The sequence below is a fragment of the Malania oleifera genome, chromosome 2, assembly GCF_029873635.1.
Source record: "Malania oleifera isolate guangnan ecotype guangnan chromosome 2, ASM2987363v1, whole genome shotgun sequence".
In the NCBI taxonomy this organism is placed as follows: domain Eukaryota; kingdom Viridiplantae; phylum Streptophyta; class Magnoliopsida; order Santalales; family Ximeniaceae; genus Malania; species Malania oleifera.
Genome location: NC_080418.1, coordinates 92,078,533 through 92,097,352, shown reverse-complemented (window position 1 = coordinate 92,097,352; position 18,820 = coordinate 92,078,533). Strand labels below are relative to the sequence as shown.

Sequence of the window (18,820 nt, the reverse complement as noted above, 5' to 3'; positions counted from 1 at the left end):
CTAGGATGCCCTAATCTAAGATGCCAAAGCTTTATTTGATCATGCACAGGGATTGAACTAGTACTACCACTCAAGCCCTGAGCTTGTTTATTGCTGAATAGGGTATCATCAAAACAATAAAGGCCATCGATCATCCTAGCACTGCCAATTATCGTCCCCGAGTTCTGGTACTAAAATTCTCTGTGAGAATCAAAGAATATGATATGACATTTAGAATCACAGGATAATCTACTAATAGACAGAAGATCGCAAGTAAGTTTAGGAACATGAAGGACATATTTTAATTCTATTTTCCCATAAATTCTAATCGAACCTGCTCTTGCATTGGATGAAAGACTCCCATCTGCAATCCTAACCTTTTTATTGCCCGGGGAAAGATAATAAGATTGAAACAATTGAGATATATTGGTCATATGGTCGGATGCACCTGAATCAATAATCCATGGTGCAAAGCCTAAAGAATTGGAATAGGCGCTCGACATATTACCTGTTTGGGCCAAGGAACTAATAGAAGTGCAAGATATCAGATTGGATTTCAGATGTTGATCCATCTTCTCTGAACTTAGAACATTGATCTGGGCTACATTTGCTCTAGCAATCATTTGGTTGTTTCCAGGTCCAGGTTTGCTACTCTTCCAATTTGCTGGTTTTCCATGTAGTTTCCAGCAGGTTTCTCAGGTTTGGTGTGGCTTATTATAATAGTCACACCTTGCTTGAGATTTTTTATTGGGATATGACCACTGTACAGAGGCATTAGCAGCAGCCAAAACAGTAGGGTTAGCAGCAACCAAAGCCGAGTTCTCCACTGTTCCAGACATAATGGAGGCTGAACAGGGTTAAGGCAATAAGGCCTAGGTTTTAGAGGCTATGACTGCTGAAAGGAAAAGAAAACCTGGCTTGATACCATCTAGAAATGGAGAAGGATTGAAATAGTATTTATTATTATTTTAAAATAAGGTACAATCTGAATGTCTTTTAGACTACAAGGATAATCTAAAAGGAAAGAATAATAAAGGAAAGAATAACAAAAGGAAAGAATGACAATTGCTAACAAATCTCCTAGAATATCTCCTAAGAATATATTCTAGAATATCTCCTAAGAATATTTACATAATTACAGAAATTTCTCCTATAATCAAGGAGAGTTATTTGGATATCCAACAGTTTCTGAAGCTCTGCTCTGTGCTTTTGTCTGCTGCCTGATTTCGCGTTGTTGCTGTGTTGCTCATTCCAGCACTGGTTTGCACTTATTATAGCATATTGAGGCTGGTTTTGATGGCCTCTACAGAGAGAGCTTTGACTGATACTGTTAACTTGCAGATAACAGCCATCAAATTGGTTGGATCCTCCAACTACCTCCTATGGTCTCAATAAGTACATGTGTATATTAGCGTGAAAGGAAAGTCCAAACATTTGTTGCATTCTCCTCCATCTCTAGACTGGAAGAATTATGAAGATTGGATAAAATAGAATGATATATTACTTGTGTGGTTGTGGAATAGCATGGAGCCACAAAATGCTGCGAACATGATGTTACATTGAACAGTGAAAGCTGTATGGGATGACCTCCATGAAAACTTTTCACAACATAAAAGTCATACTCATGTTTTTTGACCTATATGAGAATTTTTTCAAATATGATCAAGAAGGCAAACCTATTAGTGAGCATTATAGCACTCTAAAGGGTATATGGAGGAACTCAACATTTATCAACCAATTAGTTTTGAAATTGAGATGATTAAGAGGCAACGGGCATAGTTCTTGGCTACCAAACTTTTAGATGGATTGAGTCTAGAGCTTCAACCCATCCGTGACCAAATTCTTGCTAGTGAATACATTCCATCTATGAATGAAACATATGCTAGAATACAAAAGATCACCAAAGATAGCTCTCGATCTTCTTCTTAGGCTTCTTGACATGATAGTTAAGCCATGGTTAGCAATACATTTAACCGTGGTTGGGTAAGCATAGGATGGTTTGAATGGCAGTTGTGGCAAAAGTAGCATATCAGGACAAGGAGTTTGTTGTGCCAATTATCGCATTTGCACACATTGTGGCAAGGAGAATCATACTATTGATTGATGTTGGGATATCCATAGGAAACCTAGTTGGGCCAATAAGTATCTTATCGAGGGTAATTCCATGGTTGGCACTTCTAACCATTCCTATAGGAAGTTGGAGTACATCATCTACCATGTTTTGAGAGGAGTATGACAATCTTCTCCGCATTTCAACAACTTCAAACCCAACCTTCTACATTTAGTGCTACTATAGCCCATTTAGGCACAATTGGTCATCTTGCCTCTTCATCCTCCTCACGATGGGTTATTGACTCTAGTGGCTCCACCCATATAACAAGCAGTCCTGATCTATTTTCAGTTAATAAAACTTACTACTTTGCACTCTAAGGTTACTCTTGTCGGTGGTTCGATTACACCAGTCTTTGGTTATGACAATATTCTTTCATTTCCTTTTATTGCTCTATCTTTGTGTTATATGTGCCTAAATTCCCTTGAACCTATTATTGGTTAGTCGATTAATTGAGTCACATAATTGTTTTATCACCTTCTTTCCTTCTCATTGTGTTATTCAAGATATCTAGACAAAGAATAGGATTGGTGGGTGGCTTCAAAAGGATGGTTTGTACTATTTTGATAATGTTGGTGGTAGATTTAGTTTTTGTCATACGCTTTCTTCAATTTCTACCCACGGCATTTCTTTGTATCAATGGCAATGCTTGTTTGGATCATCCATCACTTAAAAAATTGCAACAATTTTTTCCTATGTTCAAGTCTATTTCCTATTTTGAGTATTTTGCATGTCAATTAGGAAACATACTAGGGGATATTTTCTATCTAGAGTTGAGTCTCATTGTAAATCATTGTTTTCTGTTATTCATTTAGATATTGAGAGTCCGTGTAGAGAAATTTGACTGGTCATCAATATTTTGTGTCTTTTGTGGATGATTTTTCACATATGATTTGGATATATCCATTAAAAGATAGGTCTTAATTTTCTAAAGTATTTACTCAATTCTATGAGGAAGTAAAAACCCAGTTTGGCATTAGTATAAAAATTTTTTGATCTGTTAATGCACTTGAATTTGTTCACAATGAGCTTCAAAATTTTTGCTTTGCCAAAGGAATTATTCATCAAACATCATATGTACATACCCTTTAGCAAAATGGAGTAGTTGAATGGAAAAGTAGACATTTACTTGTTATAGCACGATCTTTGCTCTTCCATATGCATGTTCCTAAAATCCTTTGGACCGATGCTCTTCTTACAACTTGTTTTTTACTTGATAGGATGCCTTCAGGTGATCTGAGGGGACAAACCCTTCTCTATTGTGTATCCAAAAACATCCATGTTCTTTGTTGTGCCTTGTGTCTTTGGGTGCACATGTTTTGTTCATGTTTCACATACGAGTCATGACAAATTCTCTCCTCATGCTATTAAATGTGTCTTTGTTTGCTACTTGAGAACTTAGAAAGGATATAGATGTTATCATCACTGCGTCGCGAGAAATATGTGAGTGCAGATGTTGCCTTCCTTGAGGGGGCACCTTATTTCTCTAGTGTTGGTCCTCATCGGATGAATACGTTTTGAGTCCATCAATGATTTTGGCCTCCTCATGCATTGATTCTCTAAGCCTTAACCTTATCCATTTAGAAAAAAAATATCTTAATCTTCCTTTAGATCCATCAGTTATTGATCTAAAGAAACCATTGAGGGTTTATGAATGATGAAAAATAGGCATAGACATTGCTACCACTATGCAGCCACATCTTTTGCCCTTCATTGTTTCAACTTCTAGTTCTAGAGATCCACCCTAGTGTGATTTGAATTGCCAATTGCACAACAAAAAGGTACTCAAACATGTACACAACAGTCATCAATTGCTTATCCTATTGCAAATTTTGTTTAGTGTAAGACGTTCATAGTCCTATGCACTCTTTTTCCTTGTTAATGACGTTTGTCTCTACCCTTTCTTCACACGCTGAAGCACTTGCTAACCCAGGGTGGAAGCATGCAAAGGATGTACAAATGGATGCCTTGCCCAATCGAGGGACATGGGATTTGGTGGATCTACCTCTTGGTAAGGAGTTGATTAGGTGTCGTTGGGTCTACACCATCAAATATATTCCTGATGGCTCTATTGAATGACTTAAGGCTCAATTGGTAGCCAAGGGGTACGCTTAGACATATGGTATTGATTATTTTGAGACCTTCTTCCTATTTCTAGCCACAATTTTGTTCGTTTATTGATCTTGTCGGCAGTTAATTTTGATTGGCCCTTATACTGATTAGATGTGAAGAATGTCTTCTTATATGGAAATGTACAAGAAGAGGTATACATAGAGCAACCTCCTGGGTATGTTGCTCAAGGGAGGAGTAGTAGGTTGCGAGAGGCCATTTATAGTCTTAAGAAATCTCCTCAACCTTGGTTTGACAAATTTAGTGAGATGGTCTCTACATTTGGTTTCATCCAATATTGCTCTTATCATTTGGTCTTTTTTCACCAAAACGAGACAAGTGTGGTGCTTCCAGTAGTTTATGTTGATGACATCACATAACTCATAGTGACCAAAGTGGGATTGCAAATGTCAAGCAGTGACTAAATTTCAAATCAAGGACTCAGGTCCCTACATCATGGTCTTAAATTTCCACGAAATTGTCGAAATTTCCGATTTTTGTCACCCCCGAAATCGAAATGGCAATCGATTTCCGCCTTGCATAATTTTCGTTGAAATCTCAACGAATCATCCGAAATTTATCGAAATCTCAAAATTTTAGCGAAACTTGTCGAAATTTTAACTATACAATGAAATTTCGTCGGTATTCAAATGAGAGATTTAGGAGTGAAGTGAAATTTCTCTTTTAATTTATTTTATCAAAACAAAAGATTATTACAAGTACTTTTGAAATTATATGAAAAAATAAACTTATAGTAACATTTTTATTTAACCATTCATGTCTAAATTATCATTATTTTTATAATAAATAATATTTAAATGATTTATGAATTTCATTTGTATTAATTGAATATGTTTAATGTAACATTATCTCACAAATATGTTTGATACACATAATATTTTACAACTTTTCTACCTCATACAAAACATAGATGTATTTAATTTGTTATATATTAGTCCTAAAACTTATATTATTATGTTTGTTAACCATTTCTAAAGTCTCACAAAGAATTCCATACTTTACTACTAATTTCCGTTATTTTTTCAAATCAAAATCAAAATTTCCGTCTAGATTTCCGTACTTTTGGAGCTTCGAAATTTGAGTCAAAATCAAAATTTAAGACCTTGCTCTACATAGTATTCTTGGTAGTAAGATTGTACCATGCAACAAAGGGCTGAATCTATTTTAGCAAAAAATACCCCTTGGACTTGCTAAATGAGATTGGTATGTTGGGAGCTAAACCGGTTACTCCCGTGGATCTCAATGTGAAGCTTTCTAAGGATGTTGGACCAGACTTTGAAAGATAAATGCCAATATAGGAAGTTGTTGGCAAGTTGATCTACCTGACTGTGACTAGACCTGACACATCATTTATTGCAGGGGTGGTGAGTTGTATATGGAAAATCCCAAACAACCACATTGGGATGTTGCTTGAGGATTCTAAGGCATCTCAAAAGCTGTCTTGGTAGAGGATTGATATATAAATGTTACAATCTTACAGAAAATATGCGGTCATAGGATACTCTGATGCAGATTGGGCTAGCTCAATTGATGATCGAAGGTCTACTGCTGGATATTGTACATTTATAGGAGGTAATCTTGTTACTTGGAGTAGCAAGAAACAAACTACTGTAGTTAGAGCTAGTGCTGAAGCAGAATATTGAGCTATCGCTCATACTGTGAATAATCTTATGTGATTGAAGTCTCTTATGTTAGAGATGGGATTGGTCATGAAGCCCATAGATATGTTTTGTGATAATCAAACTACCATTTATATTACAAGTAACCAGTGTTTCATGAGAGGACAAAGCATATTTAAGTTGACTATCATTTTTTTAGGGATGTTGTGTTGAAGAAGGCTCTAAGGACTCCATTTGTGAAATATGTGGATCAATTAGGCAATGTTTTCACAAAAGCTTTATTTAAGCATGCTTTATCTAATGGTTGTAACAAGTTGGGGTTAGGTGATATTATTACACCTCTAGCTTGAGGGGGAATGTTAGAAGAAGTAGGCTATTTTAGTGATTATGTGGTGTAAGTAGGGTATTTTTTTCTTTCAAGCTTTTTTATTATTAATATATAAAAGGCAGACCTAGAGCTGAACAAAACTCCAGGAAATGATCTTAAGGTGCATGACAGTCTTCACTGCTCAAAAGTTTGTTTTGAATTGTAATTGTCTCAATGTAATCCCAAAATTATGGTGAAAAGGTGAAACTTCCTATATTTTGTTTGTGCTTGATTGTGTATACAGGTAATAAAATGACAGGGAGTTGGATATTGATAAAGTACTAATTATATAGAATTCCCTTGGCAAGTAGCATAATACAGATGCATTTTTCTTAGTAAAGAAACCTTAAATTTTTTTTTTTTAAAATAACCAACCTTTTGTAACTGGCCCTGATGTAGATGTTGTGTTGAGAACTGACACAGTGTCTCTGAATAGGTAGAAGGTTTATATGGATCACAGGGGCACAAATCCAAAATTCACTATATTCTAGACTAGAGGGTTAAATATTTCCCAGCTCCCATCTTAGATATTGGGTGTATTGATAGGTCAACATGTCATACAAATTTAAAGCATAAGGTGCAGCTCCTGTCTGCATAACATGAGATTTCTAATCGTGGATAAGAAAATTTTTAGCAGATATATTAAAAGAGTGTCTACCGAGTATTATATTACTTATTGAAGGATTGTCATCCTGGTTTTTTTAGATTGCAATGTTACCGCATATTTGTATTATGTTTCTTATCTAAAAATTATGGACAATTTAGATTTGGATTAATTTACTTGGACTAGTTGGGGTGAAAAGGAGAACTATTGAAGAATATAATGTTATTTTCTTTTGAACATTCTACATTTCTATTCATTCTGTTTCAACTGAACTTAATTGAGCACATATAATTGTTTTTTGATTTTGAAACCTAGAAACCTATTCAGATTTCTTCTTTTAAACTGTGTTTCCTTCTTAATGAACCTAATATAGGTAGAGTCATTTGGAATGTTTAAGTTGTTGTGTAGAGCTTCATGGTTATTAACCATAATGATTTGTTATTTTCTGAGTTATCAGGTACCTGAGGCTTGTTGTTGTAGAGGCTCTACGATTGTATCCTCAGCCCCCATTGCTTATTAGACGTGCCCTTAAGTCAGATATGTTGCCAGGTAATACTTCTAACTATTAACGAAAGGATGATAGATAGCTTAGATTCTTTCATTCCTTTTTTACCCCCTGAATGGAAATCAAATGAACCTGAGATCTTCGAGGTGGTAATAAGACTCTAAAACATCTAAAAACTTCTGTATGCTAATGTTGGCAAAGCTTTGTTTAGTTGGACAGAAAATACTTTTCAACTGAGATCCGAAAAACTACTTTCTGAATAATCTTTCTCTATTTTTTTGGGAGATATAATTGCTTTCTGTTGCTGGTTACTAAATATATATTTTTATGTCAGTTAGCATGAGTTGTTAAGGGTATAATGCTCATATTGATGAACTTGACATATATTATTATAAATGGAGAGAGAGACCTACCCCTGTGATTAGGTTTTCCAATTTACTTAAAACACTTTTATCATGGTATCGAGACCGCCAAACTAAGCCCTAAACCTCATATGCATGATAATTACTGTAGGATGCTTGTGAGCATCACCACAAACCTGAAACAAACCCAGATGCTGTGGTAAAGCACAGCAGTCACCACACAATTCCTGAATGATGCTGCAAAACCCCGAGTTTTTGTAAAACCAAACCTAGCCACTCACAAACAATGCAGAGCTGTAAAGCCCAACCCCCCCGAGATTTTGCTGAAACAATACCATAGCCACTCACAAGCATTGAAGATCTATAAAGCCTTGAAATTCCATTGCTGGAGGCATGGTCTTAAATTTCCACGAAATTGTTGAAATTTCCGATTTCCGTCACCCTTGAAATCGAAATGGTAGTCGATTTCTGTCTTGCATAATTTCCGTCGAAATCTCAACGAATCATCCGAAATTTATCGAAATCTCGAAATTTTAACCATACGATGAAATTTCGTCAGAATCAAATGAGAAATTTAGGAGTGAAGTGAAATTTTTATCTCAATTAATTTTATTTTATTTAATCGAAACAAAATATTATTACAAGTGCTTTTGATATTATATGAAAAAATAAACAAAGAGTAACATTTTATTTAACCATTCATGTCTAAATTATCATCATTTGTATAATAAATAATATTTAAATGATTCATGAATTTCATTTGTATTAACTAAATATATTTAATGTACATTATCTTACAAATATGTTTGATACACATACTATTTTACAACTTTTACACCTCATACAAAACATAGATGAATTTAATTTGTAATATATTAATCATAAAACTTATATTATTATGTTTCTTAACTATTGCTAAAGTTTCACAAAGAATTCCATGCTTTACTACTAATTTCTGTTATTTTTTCAAATCGAAATCGAAATCGAAATTGAAATCGAAATCGGCATCGAAATCAAAATTTATGTCGAAATTTCTGTACTTTTGGAGCTTCAAAATTTAAGTCAAAATCGAAATTTAAGACCTTGGCTGGAAATCCCCCCATGTGCCCTCATGCACCGGCCAAAGACTGGCGGCTCCAACTGCACACACCGCATGCGAGGCTTTGTTAAGACCTGTATCTAGTCTGATCTGGTTTCATATTGTTTTAAATCCTCTATAAACCATGCTATCAAGCATGGTTTTAAAACCCGAACTGATGACCAACCGGGTGAAGCCACTGGGTTGGTCGGTCGGTCAAACCGGTGGTTGAACCATTGACATTAGCATATATATAAACATATAATAATGTTACATAACAAATATTTGGCCATAGATTAATAATTACTTATTAACTAATTATAATAAAAATAATAATTATTAGCAATAGTTTAGATAAATAATTATTTTTTATTTATAAGTATTCTTGAAATTTATTAATTACTATATCATATTGAGAGTTAAAAAAATATTCAAAAGCTGAGAGAAAAGAGTTTATTAATTGAAAAAAATATTTATTTTATTTAAGTTAGTGCATGTGTAGTAGTACACAATGCATGTATGTAAAGTAGGTTGATTATATATATCATTCATTAAGAAGAGCTTCACAAGTGAACTATAGCTCAGTGGCAATGCATGCCTTGGACCGAGTTGACCGGGTCTGGTTGCGTTGATCCTAATTTGGTACATTTCCAGTTCCATTACACTACCCAGACCGGAAATATGACCAGTTCCTGCAGGTCCAGTCCGGGTTTAAAACCCTTCTATCAACTTTTAGATGGTTGGATTTTAGTCCAAAGATCTAACTTGTTTTAGTTCATGTGCAGCACTCCATTAATGATCACTTGGTACTGTTGGAGGCTGTTTGGCAGTAGTGGCTGAGTTAGTTGGGTGCTGGGGTAGTGTTATGTCATTGTGTTTGTAATTCGTTGTAGTTGTTTACTTGGTTTATTGTTGGTTTTCTTTTTGTGTGCTGGGATGGAGTCCATGAATCCCAAAAGTATGTTTCCCTCTTCGTTGCCAACGATTACAACTGAGAAGTTGAGTGGAAGCAAGCGTGTGTTGTTTTCTAAGGTTGTCAAGATCTATTTTATAGGCTTAGGCAAGCCTAAGCACTTGTTTTAAGGGGCATTTGATAAAAATTAAGCATCAAGTATTGAATACTACATGTGGTTCTGAATGAGAGAACTGAATCTAGAACTAAGTCGAACCACATTGAATGACTTACATTATTTGATAATTGGTATTGTTGTTTTTAATATGATTTTTTTTTTACCATTTAAACACTTTATATATATATATATATATATTTTTTTTTTGCTTATTTAATTATCATAAAAAAGAATATGAATTATGTATGGAGAAGGTTTTCTGCATCTTGTATATTTGCATGAAAAAAATTAAAAGATATTCTAGATCATAGGAAAAATTGCATCTTTGAATTTACAGGAAAGTTTTATTTTTCCCAAATCATCACAAGAAAACCACTTTTACATACTGCACAAAAATTAGAAAAAAAAAAATTCTTAAGCATAGGAAAATTTTCCTCTTTAAAATTACAGAACAATATTGTTTTCTCAGATCTATTATAAATTGTAATCAACGTTGTTTCCTCTTTCAATCAATCCTCCAACACTGGTGCTTTGGTAGGTATGAATGCAAGAATTGGTACTTTGATGGGTATGGATAAGTGTCTTGGTTTGATTTTTGGGTGTTAAGCTAGGTTTATCAATAATTATAGATTTGGCCTCACAGCTGATATTTTCTGCACGGAGAGAGAGAGAGAGAGAGAGAGGGAGAGAGAGAGAGAGAGAAAGTGAGAGAAACAACTTGTAGAGGCTCTGGCAATATGGAGTTATTCATAGTTTGAGGATAGACAAGGCTTTTGTGACGTGATAAGAGACAAATGAGATTTGTGTTCATCATCATCAAGTAGGTGGCCATTGAGACAAACTAGATCTGTGTTCACAGTCTCTGAAAACAGTTCAATATCATTTTTTTTTTAATCCTGCTCAATAAGAGGCAATTGGAGGGTATAATAAGAGCCTTTACAGTGCAAACAAACACCTCTTTAGTCTGGATGAGCTGATGATCAACAGAAAGAAGATTTGCAGCTATGCTTTGACGAATGCCACTAAGTACTTTGCAGATATGAAGCATATCCATGAGAACCTCAACATCATGCAACATCTAACAGTTGATGCCGGCAAGTTGCAAAAATAGATGGAGGAGATGGCAGTTCTTCAGATTTTAGCAGAGTGGCAGGTTTACAACTTGAGTTTGAGCTGGTCGGTCTCAGATTCAGGGTAGTGCAGATTAGCCATCTTTTGCTGATGGTTATTCTCTCATAATTTGTTCCTTCGCTAGCACTCATTCCTTGGATCCCAATTCATGTGTTTTGTTAGTGATTATTTTAGTCATTTAGCATTATTATTGTTAGTGTTAGAGTTATGTTGTTAAGTGTGAGTTAGTAAGGGTATTATGGTCATTGGCATTGTACAACAACAACGACAACAAAGCTAAGCCTTAGTCCCACTAAGTGGGGTCGGCTATATGAATCCTTTTCTGTCAATTTATGCGATCATGAACCATTTCTTTTGATAGATTCAAGGATATTAAATCCTTATTCACCATCTCCTCCCAAGTTATTTTAGGTCTACCCTACCCCGTCTACTACCCTCCACAGTAATTAAGTCACTCTTCCTCACAATGCACTATGTGGCCTATGTTGCAAGTGTCCATACCATCTGAGTCGTCCTTCCCTTATCTTATCTTCTATAGGAGCTACAACTAACTTATCACGAATATGTTCATTTCTTAATTTATCTTTCAATGTTATACCACTCATCCATCTAAGCATTTTTATCTCGGCAACTTTACTTTTTGGATATTATGTTTCTTCGTCGCCTAACATTTTGATCCATATAGCATAGCTGGTCTTATAGCTGTCCTATAAAACTTCCCTTTCAATTTTAAAGGTATTCTATGATCACAGAACACACTTGAAGCACTTCTCCATTTTACCCAATCTACTTTAACTCTATGCATTACATCATCTTCAATTTCTCCTTCAACTTGCATAATAGATCCAAGGTATCGAAATCTACAAGTGTTATTTATTTCTTCATCATCAAGTTTAACTTTGTCTCCAATATTCCTTTTATCATTACTAAAATTACATTTCATATATTCTGTCTTATTTCTAGTTATCCTAAAGCCTCTAGATTCCAAAGCTTCTCTCCATAATTCTAAATCAGCCTCTACTCCGTCCCTAGTTTCATCAATTAATACAATATCATCTGCAAATAACATACACCATGGAACCTCCTTTTGAATACTCTTAGTCAATTGGTCCATCACTAAAGCAAAAAGATAAGGACTCAAAGCAGATCTTTTGATGTACACCTATGGTGATTGGAAATTCTCTAGTTTCTCCATCTATAGTCCTTACACCAGTCGTTACTCCATCGTACATATCCTTAATGACATCGGTATACCTACTACATACACCCTTTTTTTCTAAAACCCACTGTAGAACTTCCCTAGGTATCTTATCATATGCTTTCTCAAGGTCAATAAATATCATATGCAAGTCCCTCTTCTTTTCCCTAAACTTTTCCATTAATCTTCTTAAAAGATAAATAGCTTCTGTGGTAGATCTCCCAAGCATAAAACCAAATTGATTTTCTGAGATCTTCGTTTCTAACCTTAATCTTTGTTCAACTACCCTTTCCCATAGTTTCATCGTATGACTCATAAGTTTAATTCCACGATAGTTATTACAATTTCGAATGTCTCCTTTATTTTTGTATATAGGTATTAAAGTGTTTTTCCTCCATTCATCTGGCATTTTCTTAGTTTTTACAATTGTATTAAATAAATTAGTCAACCAAATAATTCCATTATCACCTAAGCATTTCCATACTTCAATTGGGATGTTATCTGGTCCTATAGCTTTCTCATTTTTCATCTTTTTTGGTGCAAACTTAACTTCGTTAACTCTAATTTTGCGAATAAATCTTATAATTTTAGTCTTTTCCTCATTTGAAAATTCTAAGTTTAAGCCTTCTATTTGGTTTTCATTAAACAACTTACTAAAGTAACTTCGCCATCCTTCTTTAATGTCTTTGTCCTTAACCAAGACAATATCATCCTCACTTTTTATACATTTTACATTTCCTAAGTCCTTGCTCTTCCTTTCTCCAACTTTAGCAAGTTTAAATATATTTCTTTCCCCCTTCTTTTGTACCTAATCTATCATACAAACTATTAAATGATCTATATTTAGCTTCACTAACAGCCTTTTTTGCATCTTTTCTTGCCTCCTTATATTTTTCAAAGTTATCTCTATTTCTACATTTTTGCCACGTTTTATACCAAATTCTTTATGTCTTTATGATCTTTTGTACATCTTTATCCCACCACCAACTCTCTTTGCTATTTGAGAATCTTCCCATTGATTCACATAAAATCTCTTTTGTTATCTTTTTAATAGAGCTAGCTAATCTATTCCAAAGAGTATTTGTATCTATCCCGTCCGTTATGGTCCAATCACCATCTTTGATCATTTTATGTTTAAATTTTATTATATTTTCTCCTTTTAGGTTCCACCATCTAGTTCTCTTACATTGGTTTATTTTATCCTTTTTCTTCCATTTTTTAATACATATATCTAACACTAAGACACTATGTTGTGCGGTTAGGCTTTCACCTGGAATAACTTTACAATCCTTGCATGATGAACGATCTACCCTCCTAGTTAAAAAAAAAATCTGTTTGACTTCTATTTTGTCCACTTTTAAAGGTTATTAAGTGTTCTTCTCTCTTCTTAAAGCAAGTATTCATTATACTAACATCATATGACATAGCGAAGTCTAAAGATCATCTCCCTTGACTCATTTTTGTCTCCATATCCATATCCTCTATGTATCCTCTCATAATTTTTATTGTCTCTTCCAACGTATTCGTTCAGATCTCCTCCTATAAATATTTTCTTAGTCCCTGGTATGCTTTGTATAATACTATCCATATCTTCCCAAAATTGTCTCTTAAGATTTTATGCTAAGCCGACTTGAGGAGCATAAGCACTAATGATATTTAGTATCTCTTGTCCTAATACTATCTTGATTTTTATAATTCTATCTCCTACTCTAGTTACATCCACAATGCTATATTTTAAGTTTTTGTCTATAATAATGCCTACTCGATTCTTATGTTTTTCTTTTCTAGTGTACCAAAGTTTAAATTTTGATTTATCAATTTCTCTAGCTTTCTCCCCCACCCACTTAGTTTCTTAAAGGCAAATTATATTAATTCTTCTTCTGATCATTGTATCCACAATTTTAATACTTTTACCCGTAAGTGTCCCTATATTCCAAGTTGCTAATCTAATCCTAGTTTCCTGAACTAACGTCTTTATCTACCTACGTTTAGAATGATGCAGGAACCCTCGCATATTTGACACCGTACCCTGGCGTCGACACGGGACGTTGCTTCAAGGTGACGACCTAGCCCACCCTCGCCCACTTTTCGCTACACCTGGGTGGTTCAAGTGCAATGTGTCGCTCTTAGGGTACACCCTAGAAAATATTCGGTAAGGATTCATATCACAGTGATTTGACAAATTTTACGCTAGCTGTCAGCTACCTAACGCAACCCTCCTCCTTTACTCGGGCTTGGGTCCGCCTGCATGCGAAAAAATTAGGACATTAAGTGCATCACAGACGGAGTTTCAAAGAGAGGGGTGCAACACGAGGAAGGGTCATCAGCATCACCAAAGTCCAGGAGCAGCTTCAGCAGTTGCCGAATAATACTGCAGTTGCCGGAAAAATCCTGGGTGCTGCTGTCCTCCTGATCACCTCAAGAAATACCTCATATTTTGCAAAACTAATCACATAACAAGCCACAGAACCTGCCAATCTGCCAGCCCTCAAAATTTCATAGCCAGAGGATCCTCCAAGAGCCCCCATGTGCCAGCAGAAAGCTGGCAGTGCCGACCCCACACACTGGCACATGAGATTTTTTTGAGCAGCCGTTTTGCTCCGATTTCCTCCCCAATGTGTAGAATCCTTCCTCACACCACAGCACCTAGTTGTTTTTCATCTTTTTTGTCTGAAACATCACTTTTTTAGTTGTTCATGTGCGGCATTCCGGGAATGTTTTCTTGCTAATGCCTGAAGCTGTTGGTCAGTAATTATAGAGTTCATTGAGGCCTGAAACAGTGATATTTCTGTGTTCTTGATTTGTTTCTTATCTTTCTTGTTCATTGTGTGCTTGTGGTTTGCTCTGATTGTCAAAGGTTGTGTGTTGGGATGGTGTCCATGATTCTAGTAGGATGTTGTTTTCTGTGTACTTCAGATGTTCTATTGTATAGAGGCTGTTTGGTACTGTTACAGCTGCATGTTGGTTTTGTTAGGGATGTGCTTAAGTCTCTTGGAGGAGGGGCAGCATTTATACATTGATTTTGTAGGGTTGTGGTAGTGCTATATCCAGTTGTTAAGTCTCTTGGAGCAGTAGCAGCATTTATACATTGATTTTGTAGGGTTGTGGCAGTGCAATATCCAGTTGTTTAAGTCTCTTGGAGCAGTAGCAGCATTTATACATTGATTTTGTAGGGTTGTGGCAGTGCTATTTCCAGTTGATGGTGACTCATTCGTGGTCAAATCAACAGTTGACTTGTTTGTGTTTGGTTCGGTTGATCTGAAAATTCATTTGTGGTTGTTTTGGATGGCCCAGAAGTTCACTTTTGGAATCCCAAGAGCATTTTGTTGGCTGTGTATTTCTGATTTGCTGCTGTATCGAGGTTGTGTGTGTGTTGGGATGGTGTCCTCAATTCCCAAAAGTGTGTTTCCATTGTTAGGAATTTGTTAAGGTGAATAGCGTACTATAACTATCTCAAAGGAAGAGTATTCAAGGTTCCTACAGTATCAAACATCCCAACAAGCATCTCATCACATTGCATCTGTTGCTCAGAAGGGTAATCCTACAGTTTGTATGTCATCTGGTACCTCTCACGCTAGTCCTTGGATTATTGACTCTACTGCTAATGACCATATGACAGGTGTAACCAACTTCTTTTCTTCCCTCCAATATTCTTAAAATCTACCTTGAGTTACTCTTGCTGATGGGTCCAGAACTATAGTTAAGGGGATAGGAATAGTAAATCCTACTCCCCCCATCCCTTTTTCTTCTATTTTATACATTCCTAAGTCCCCATTCAATCTTATGTTAGTTAGTAAGCTTACAAAGACACTAAATTGCTTTGTAACCTTCTTTCTTGATTTTATAATTATTTAGGATTTGAAAACGAGGAAGACAATTGGTACAAGACGTGAGGCTTATGGACTTTACTACTTGGAATTGCTCTCTTCTCCCATTGCCTGCATAGCCACTGCTACACCGCTTCAAATCAATTGTCGCCTTGGCCATCCATCCTTGGACAAATTAAAATAGCTAGTTCCTACCTTGAGTTCTGTGTCTAGTCTTAAGTGCAAGTCTTGTTAGTTAGAAAAACATCATCGTGTTCCCTTTGCTTCCTAGATCAACAAAAAGGCATATGGTCCTTTTATGCTTGTCCATTCTGATGTTTGGAGTTCGAGTCATGTTACGTTAAAATTGGGGATTCAGTACTTTATTATATTTGTAGATGACTATTCTAGGATGACTTGGTACTGCGTTTTTAGGTGTTATTCCTAATTCTGTTCATTATTGGATAATTGATTATGGCGCAATTGATCATATGACTGGTTTCTCCAAATTGTTCTCATCCTATAGTTCGTGTGCAGGTAATAAAAAGGTCAAAATTGTAAATGGTTCACTCTTGGTAATTTCTAGGATAGGAACTATCAAACTCACTTCGTTGTTAACTCTCCATGATGTGCTCCATGTTCCAAATTTGTCTTCTAATTTGTTGTCCATCAGTAAAATTACCTTTGATCATAAATGTCAAGCTAATTTCTACTCTTCTTATTGCGAGTTTCAGGAATTTACCACGGGGAGGATGATTGGCAGTGCTAAGGAAAAAGATGGACTCAATTATTTGACGATGGACATAACTCGAGTAGACAATGTCAAAGTACTTGCTTAAATTCTGTTTCTGTTTTCATAGATAATGATATCATGTTATGGCATTATAGGTTATGCCATCCTAGTTTTCAATATTTAAAATACTTGTTTCCTAATTTATTTCGGAATAAAAGTCCATCTTCTTTTCAATGTGAAGTTTGTCAGTTTGCTAAACACCATCGTGCATCTTTTTCCACCCAACCCTACAAACCAACTACACCATTTATTGTGACTCATAGTGATATTTGGGGCCCATGTAGAATATCTACGTATTCTGGAAAAAAATGGTTTGTGACCTTTATTGATAATCACATGTGATTAAGTTGGGTTTATTTAATAAAGGAAAAATCAGAAGTGGAAACAATTTTCAAAAAATTTTATACCATGGTACAAACACAATTTAAAAAAACTATATAAATATTGTGGAGTGATATTGGTCGAGAATATTTCAAAAACATTTTGGGCCAATTTTTTCCTGAAAAAGGAATTGTTCATCAAAGCTCTTGTGTTGACACTCTGCAACAAAATGGTTTGGCTGAAAGAAAAAACAAACAATTATTGGAAGTAGTTCGGGCATTGCTTTTAACCAATCAAGTACCTAAATATTTTTGGAGTGAAGCAGTTCTTACTGCTACATATCTCTTAAATAGAATGCCTAATAAGGTTTTAAGCTTTGAAACACCTTTTTATGTTTTTCATAAGTTTTATCCAACAAATCGGTTGTCTTCTTCTTTACCACTAAATATATTTGGTTGTACCGCTTTTGTTCATATTCATAGTCATAATCGAGGAAAACTTGAACCCTGAGCCACAAAATGTGTGTTTGTTGGTTATGCTCCCTCTTAAAAGGGTAATAAATGTTTTGAACCCATTTCCAAAAAAAATGTTTGTTACCATGGATGTTACATTCTTTGAATTACATCCCTATTTTACATCTCATCTTCAGGGGGGGAACCAAAAAAAAGATTCGGCTGTGTTTCATGATTTTTTCCAAACTAAAGACTCGCAAAATGATCTTTCTCCAACTTTGATTATTCAACCTGAAAACCCAAGCTTTATTATACCAGGAGAAAGTGAGTCAAGTTTTTTAGATACTGAAAAGGCAGGTCTTCCTATAGTGCCATCTCATGATGTTCATGATCCTTCTCCAACTTTGATTATTCAACCTGAAAACCCAAGCTTTGTTATACCAGGAGAAAGTGAGTCTAGTTTTTTAGATACTAAAAAGGTAGGTCTTCCTACAGTGCCATCTCATGATGTTCATGATCCTATAACGACTAACAAAGGAGAAACATAAAAAAAACACCCTAGCATTGGTACCATTTGACATTGTCTACTCCCGACAAAGGACAACTCAAAAGAAAGGGTCTTCCAATCCTTTACATTGTCTAGAATCTGTAAACCCTCTAGGTAATGTCCTCACCGAGCCTTTAGTTCATGTTCAATCCATTTCATATTCGAGTTCAGAGTCCTCTAGTTTTGAACCCGAGTCTGGTTCCAATCCTGAGTTCGATGATTTTGAACTTTCCATTGCTGTCCAGAAGAGTGTGAGGTCTTGCACCCAACATCCATTGTCCAATTACGTGTCATATGAAAATCTCTCACCTGTTTTTTGTGCTTTTACCTCACAATTGTCTTGTATGGAGATTCCTAATACTGTGCAGGATGCTCTGAAAGTTCTCGAGTGGAAGGAGGCTGTCTTCGAGGAGATGAAAGCTCTTGAAAAAAATGGCACGTTGGAGTTAGTTGATCTACCAAGAGGAAAGACAACTGTAGGATGCAAATGGGCCTTTACAGTCAAGTTTAAATCTGATGGTTCTTTAGAATGGTGTAAAGCTTGATTGGTCGCCAAGGGATTCACTTAGACCTATGGCATTGATTATTTGGAGACATTCGCCCCAGTCGCAAAGCTAAACTCTGTAAGAGTTCTTTTGTCACTTGCAGCTAATCGTGATTGGCCTCTGCAACAGTTGAACGTAAAAAATGCATTTCTTAATAGAGACCTAGAGGAAGAAGTGTACATGGATGCACCCCTAGGATTTGG

The 18,820-nt window shown here is 35.5% G+C and overlaps 1 protein-coding gene across 1 annotated transcript in view; it reads left to right on the top strand.

The window, feature by feature from the left end:
- The window catches only part of LOC131149396 (cytochrome P450 97B2, chloroplastic), a 155,852-nt gene that overhangs the window by 122,329 nt on the left and 14,703 nt on the right, over positions 1 to 18,820 (top strand). The window contains exon 11 of the mRNA XM_058099821.1: positions 7,267 to 7,358. Within this exon, the coding sequence (XP_057955804.1) occupies positions 7,267 to 7,358 (92 nt within the window). The remainder of the gene's footprint in view (positions 1 to 7,266; positions 7,359 to 18,820) is intronic.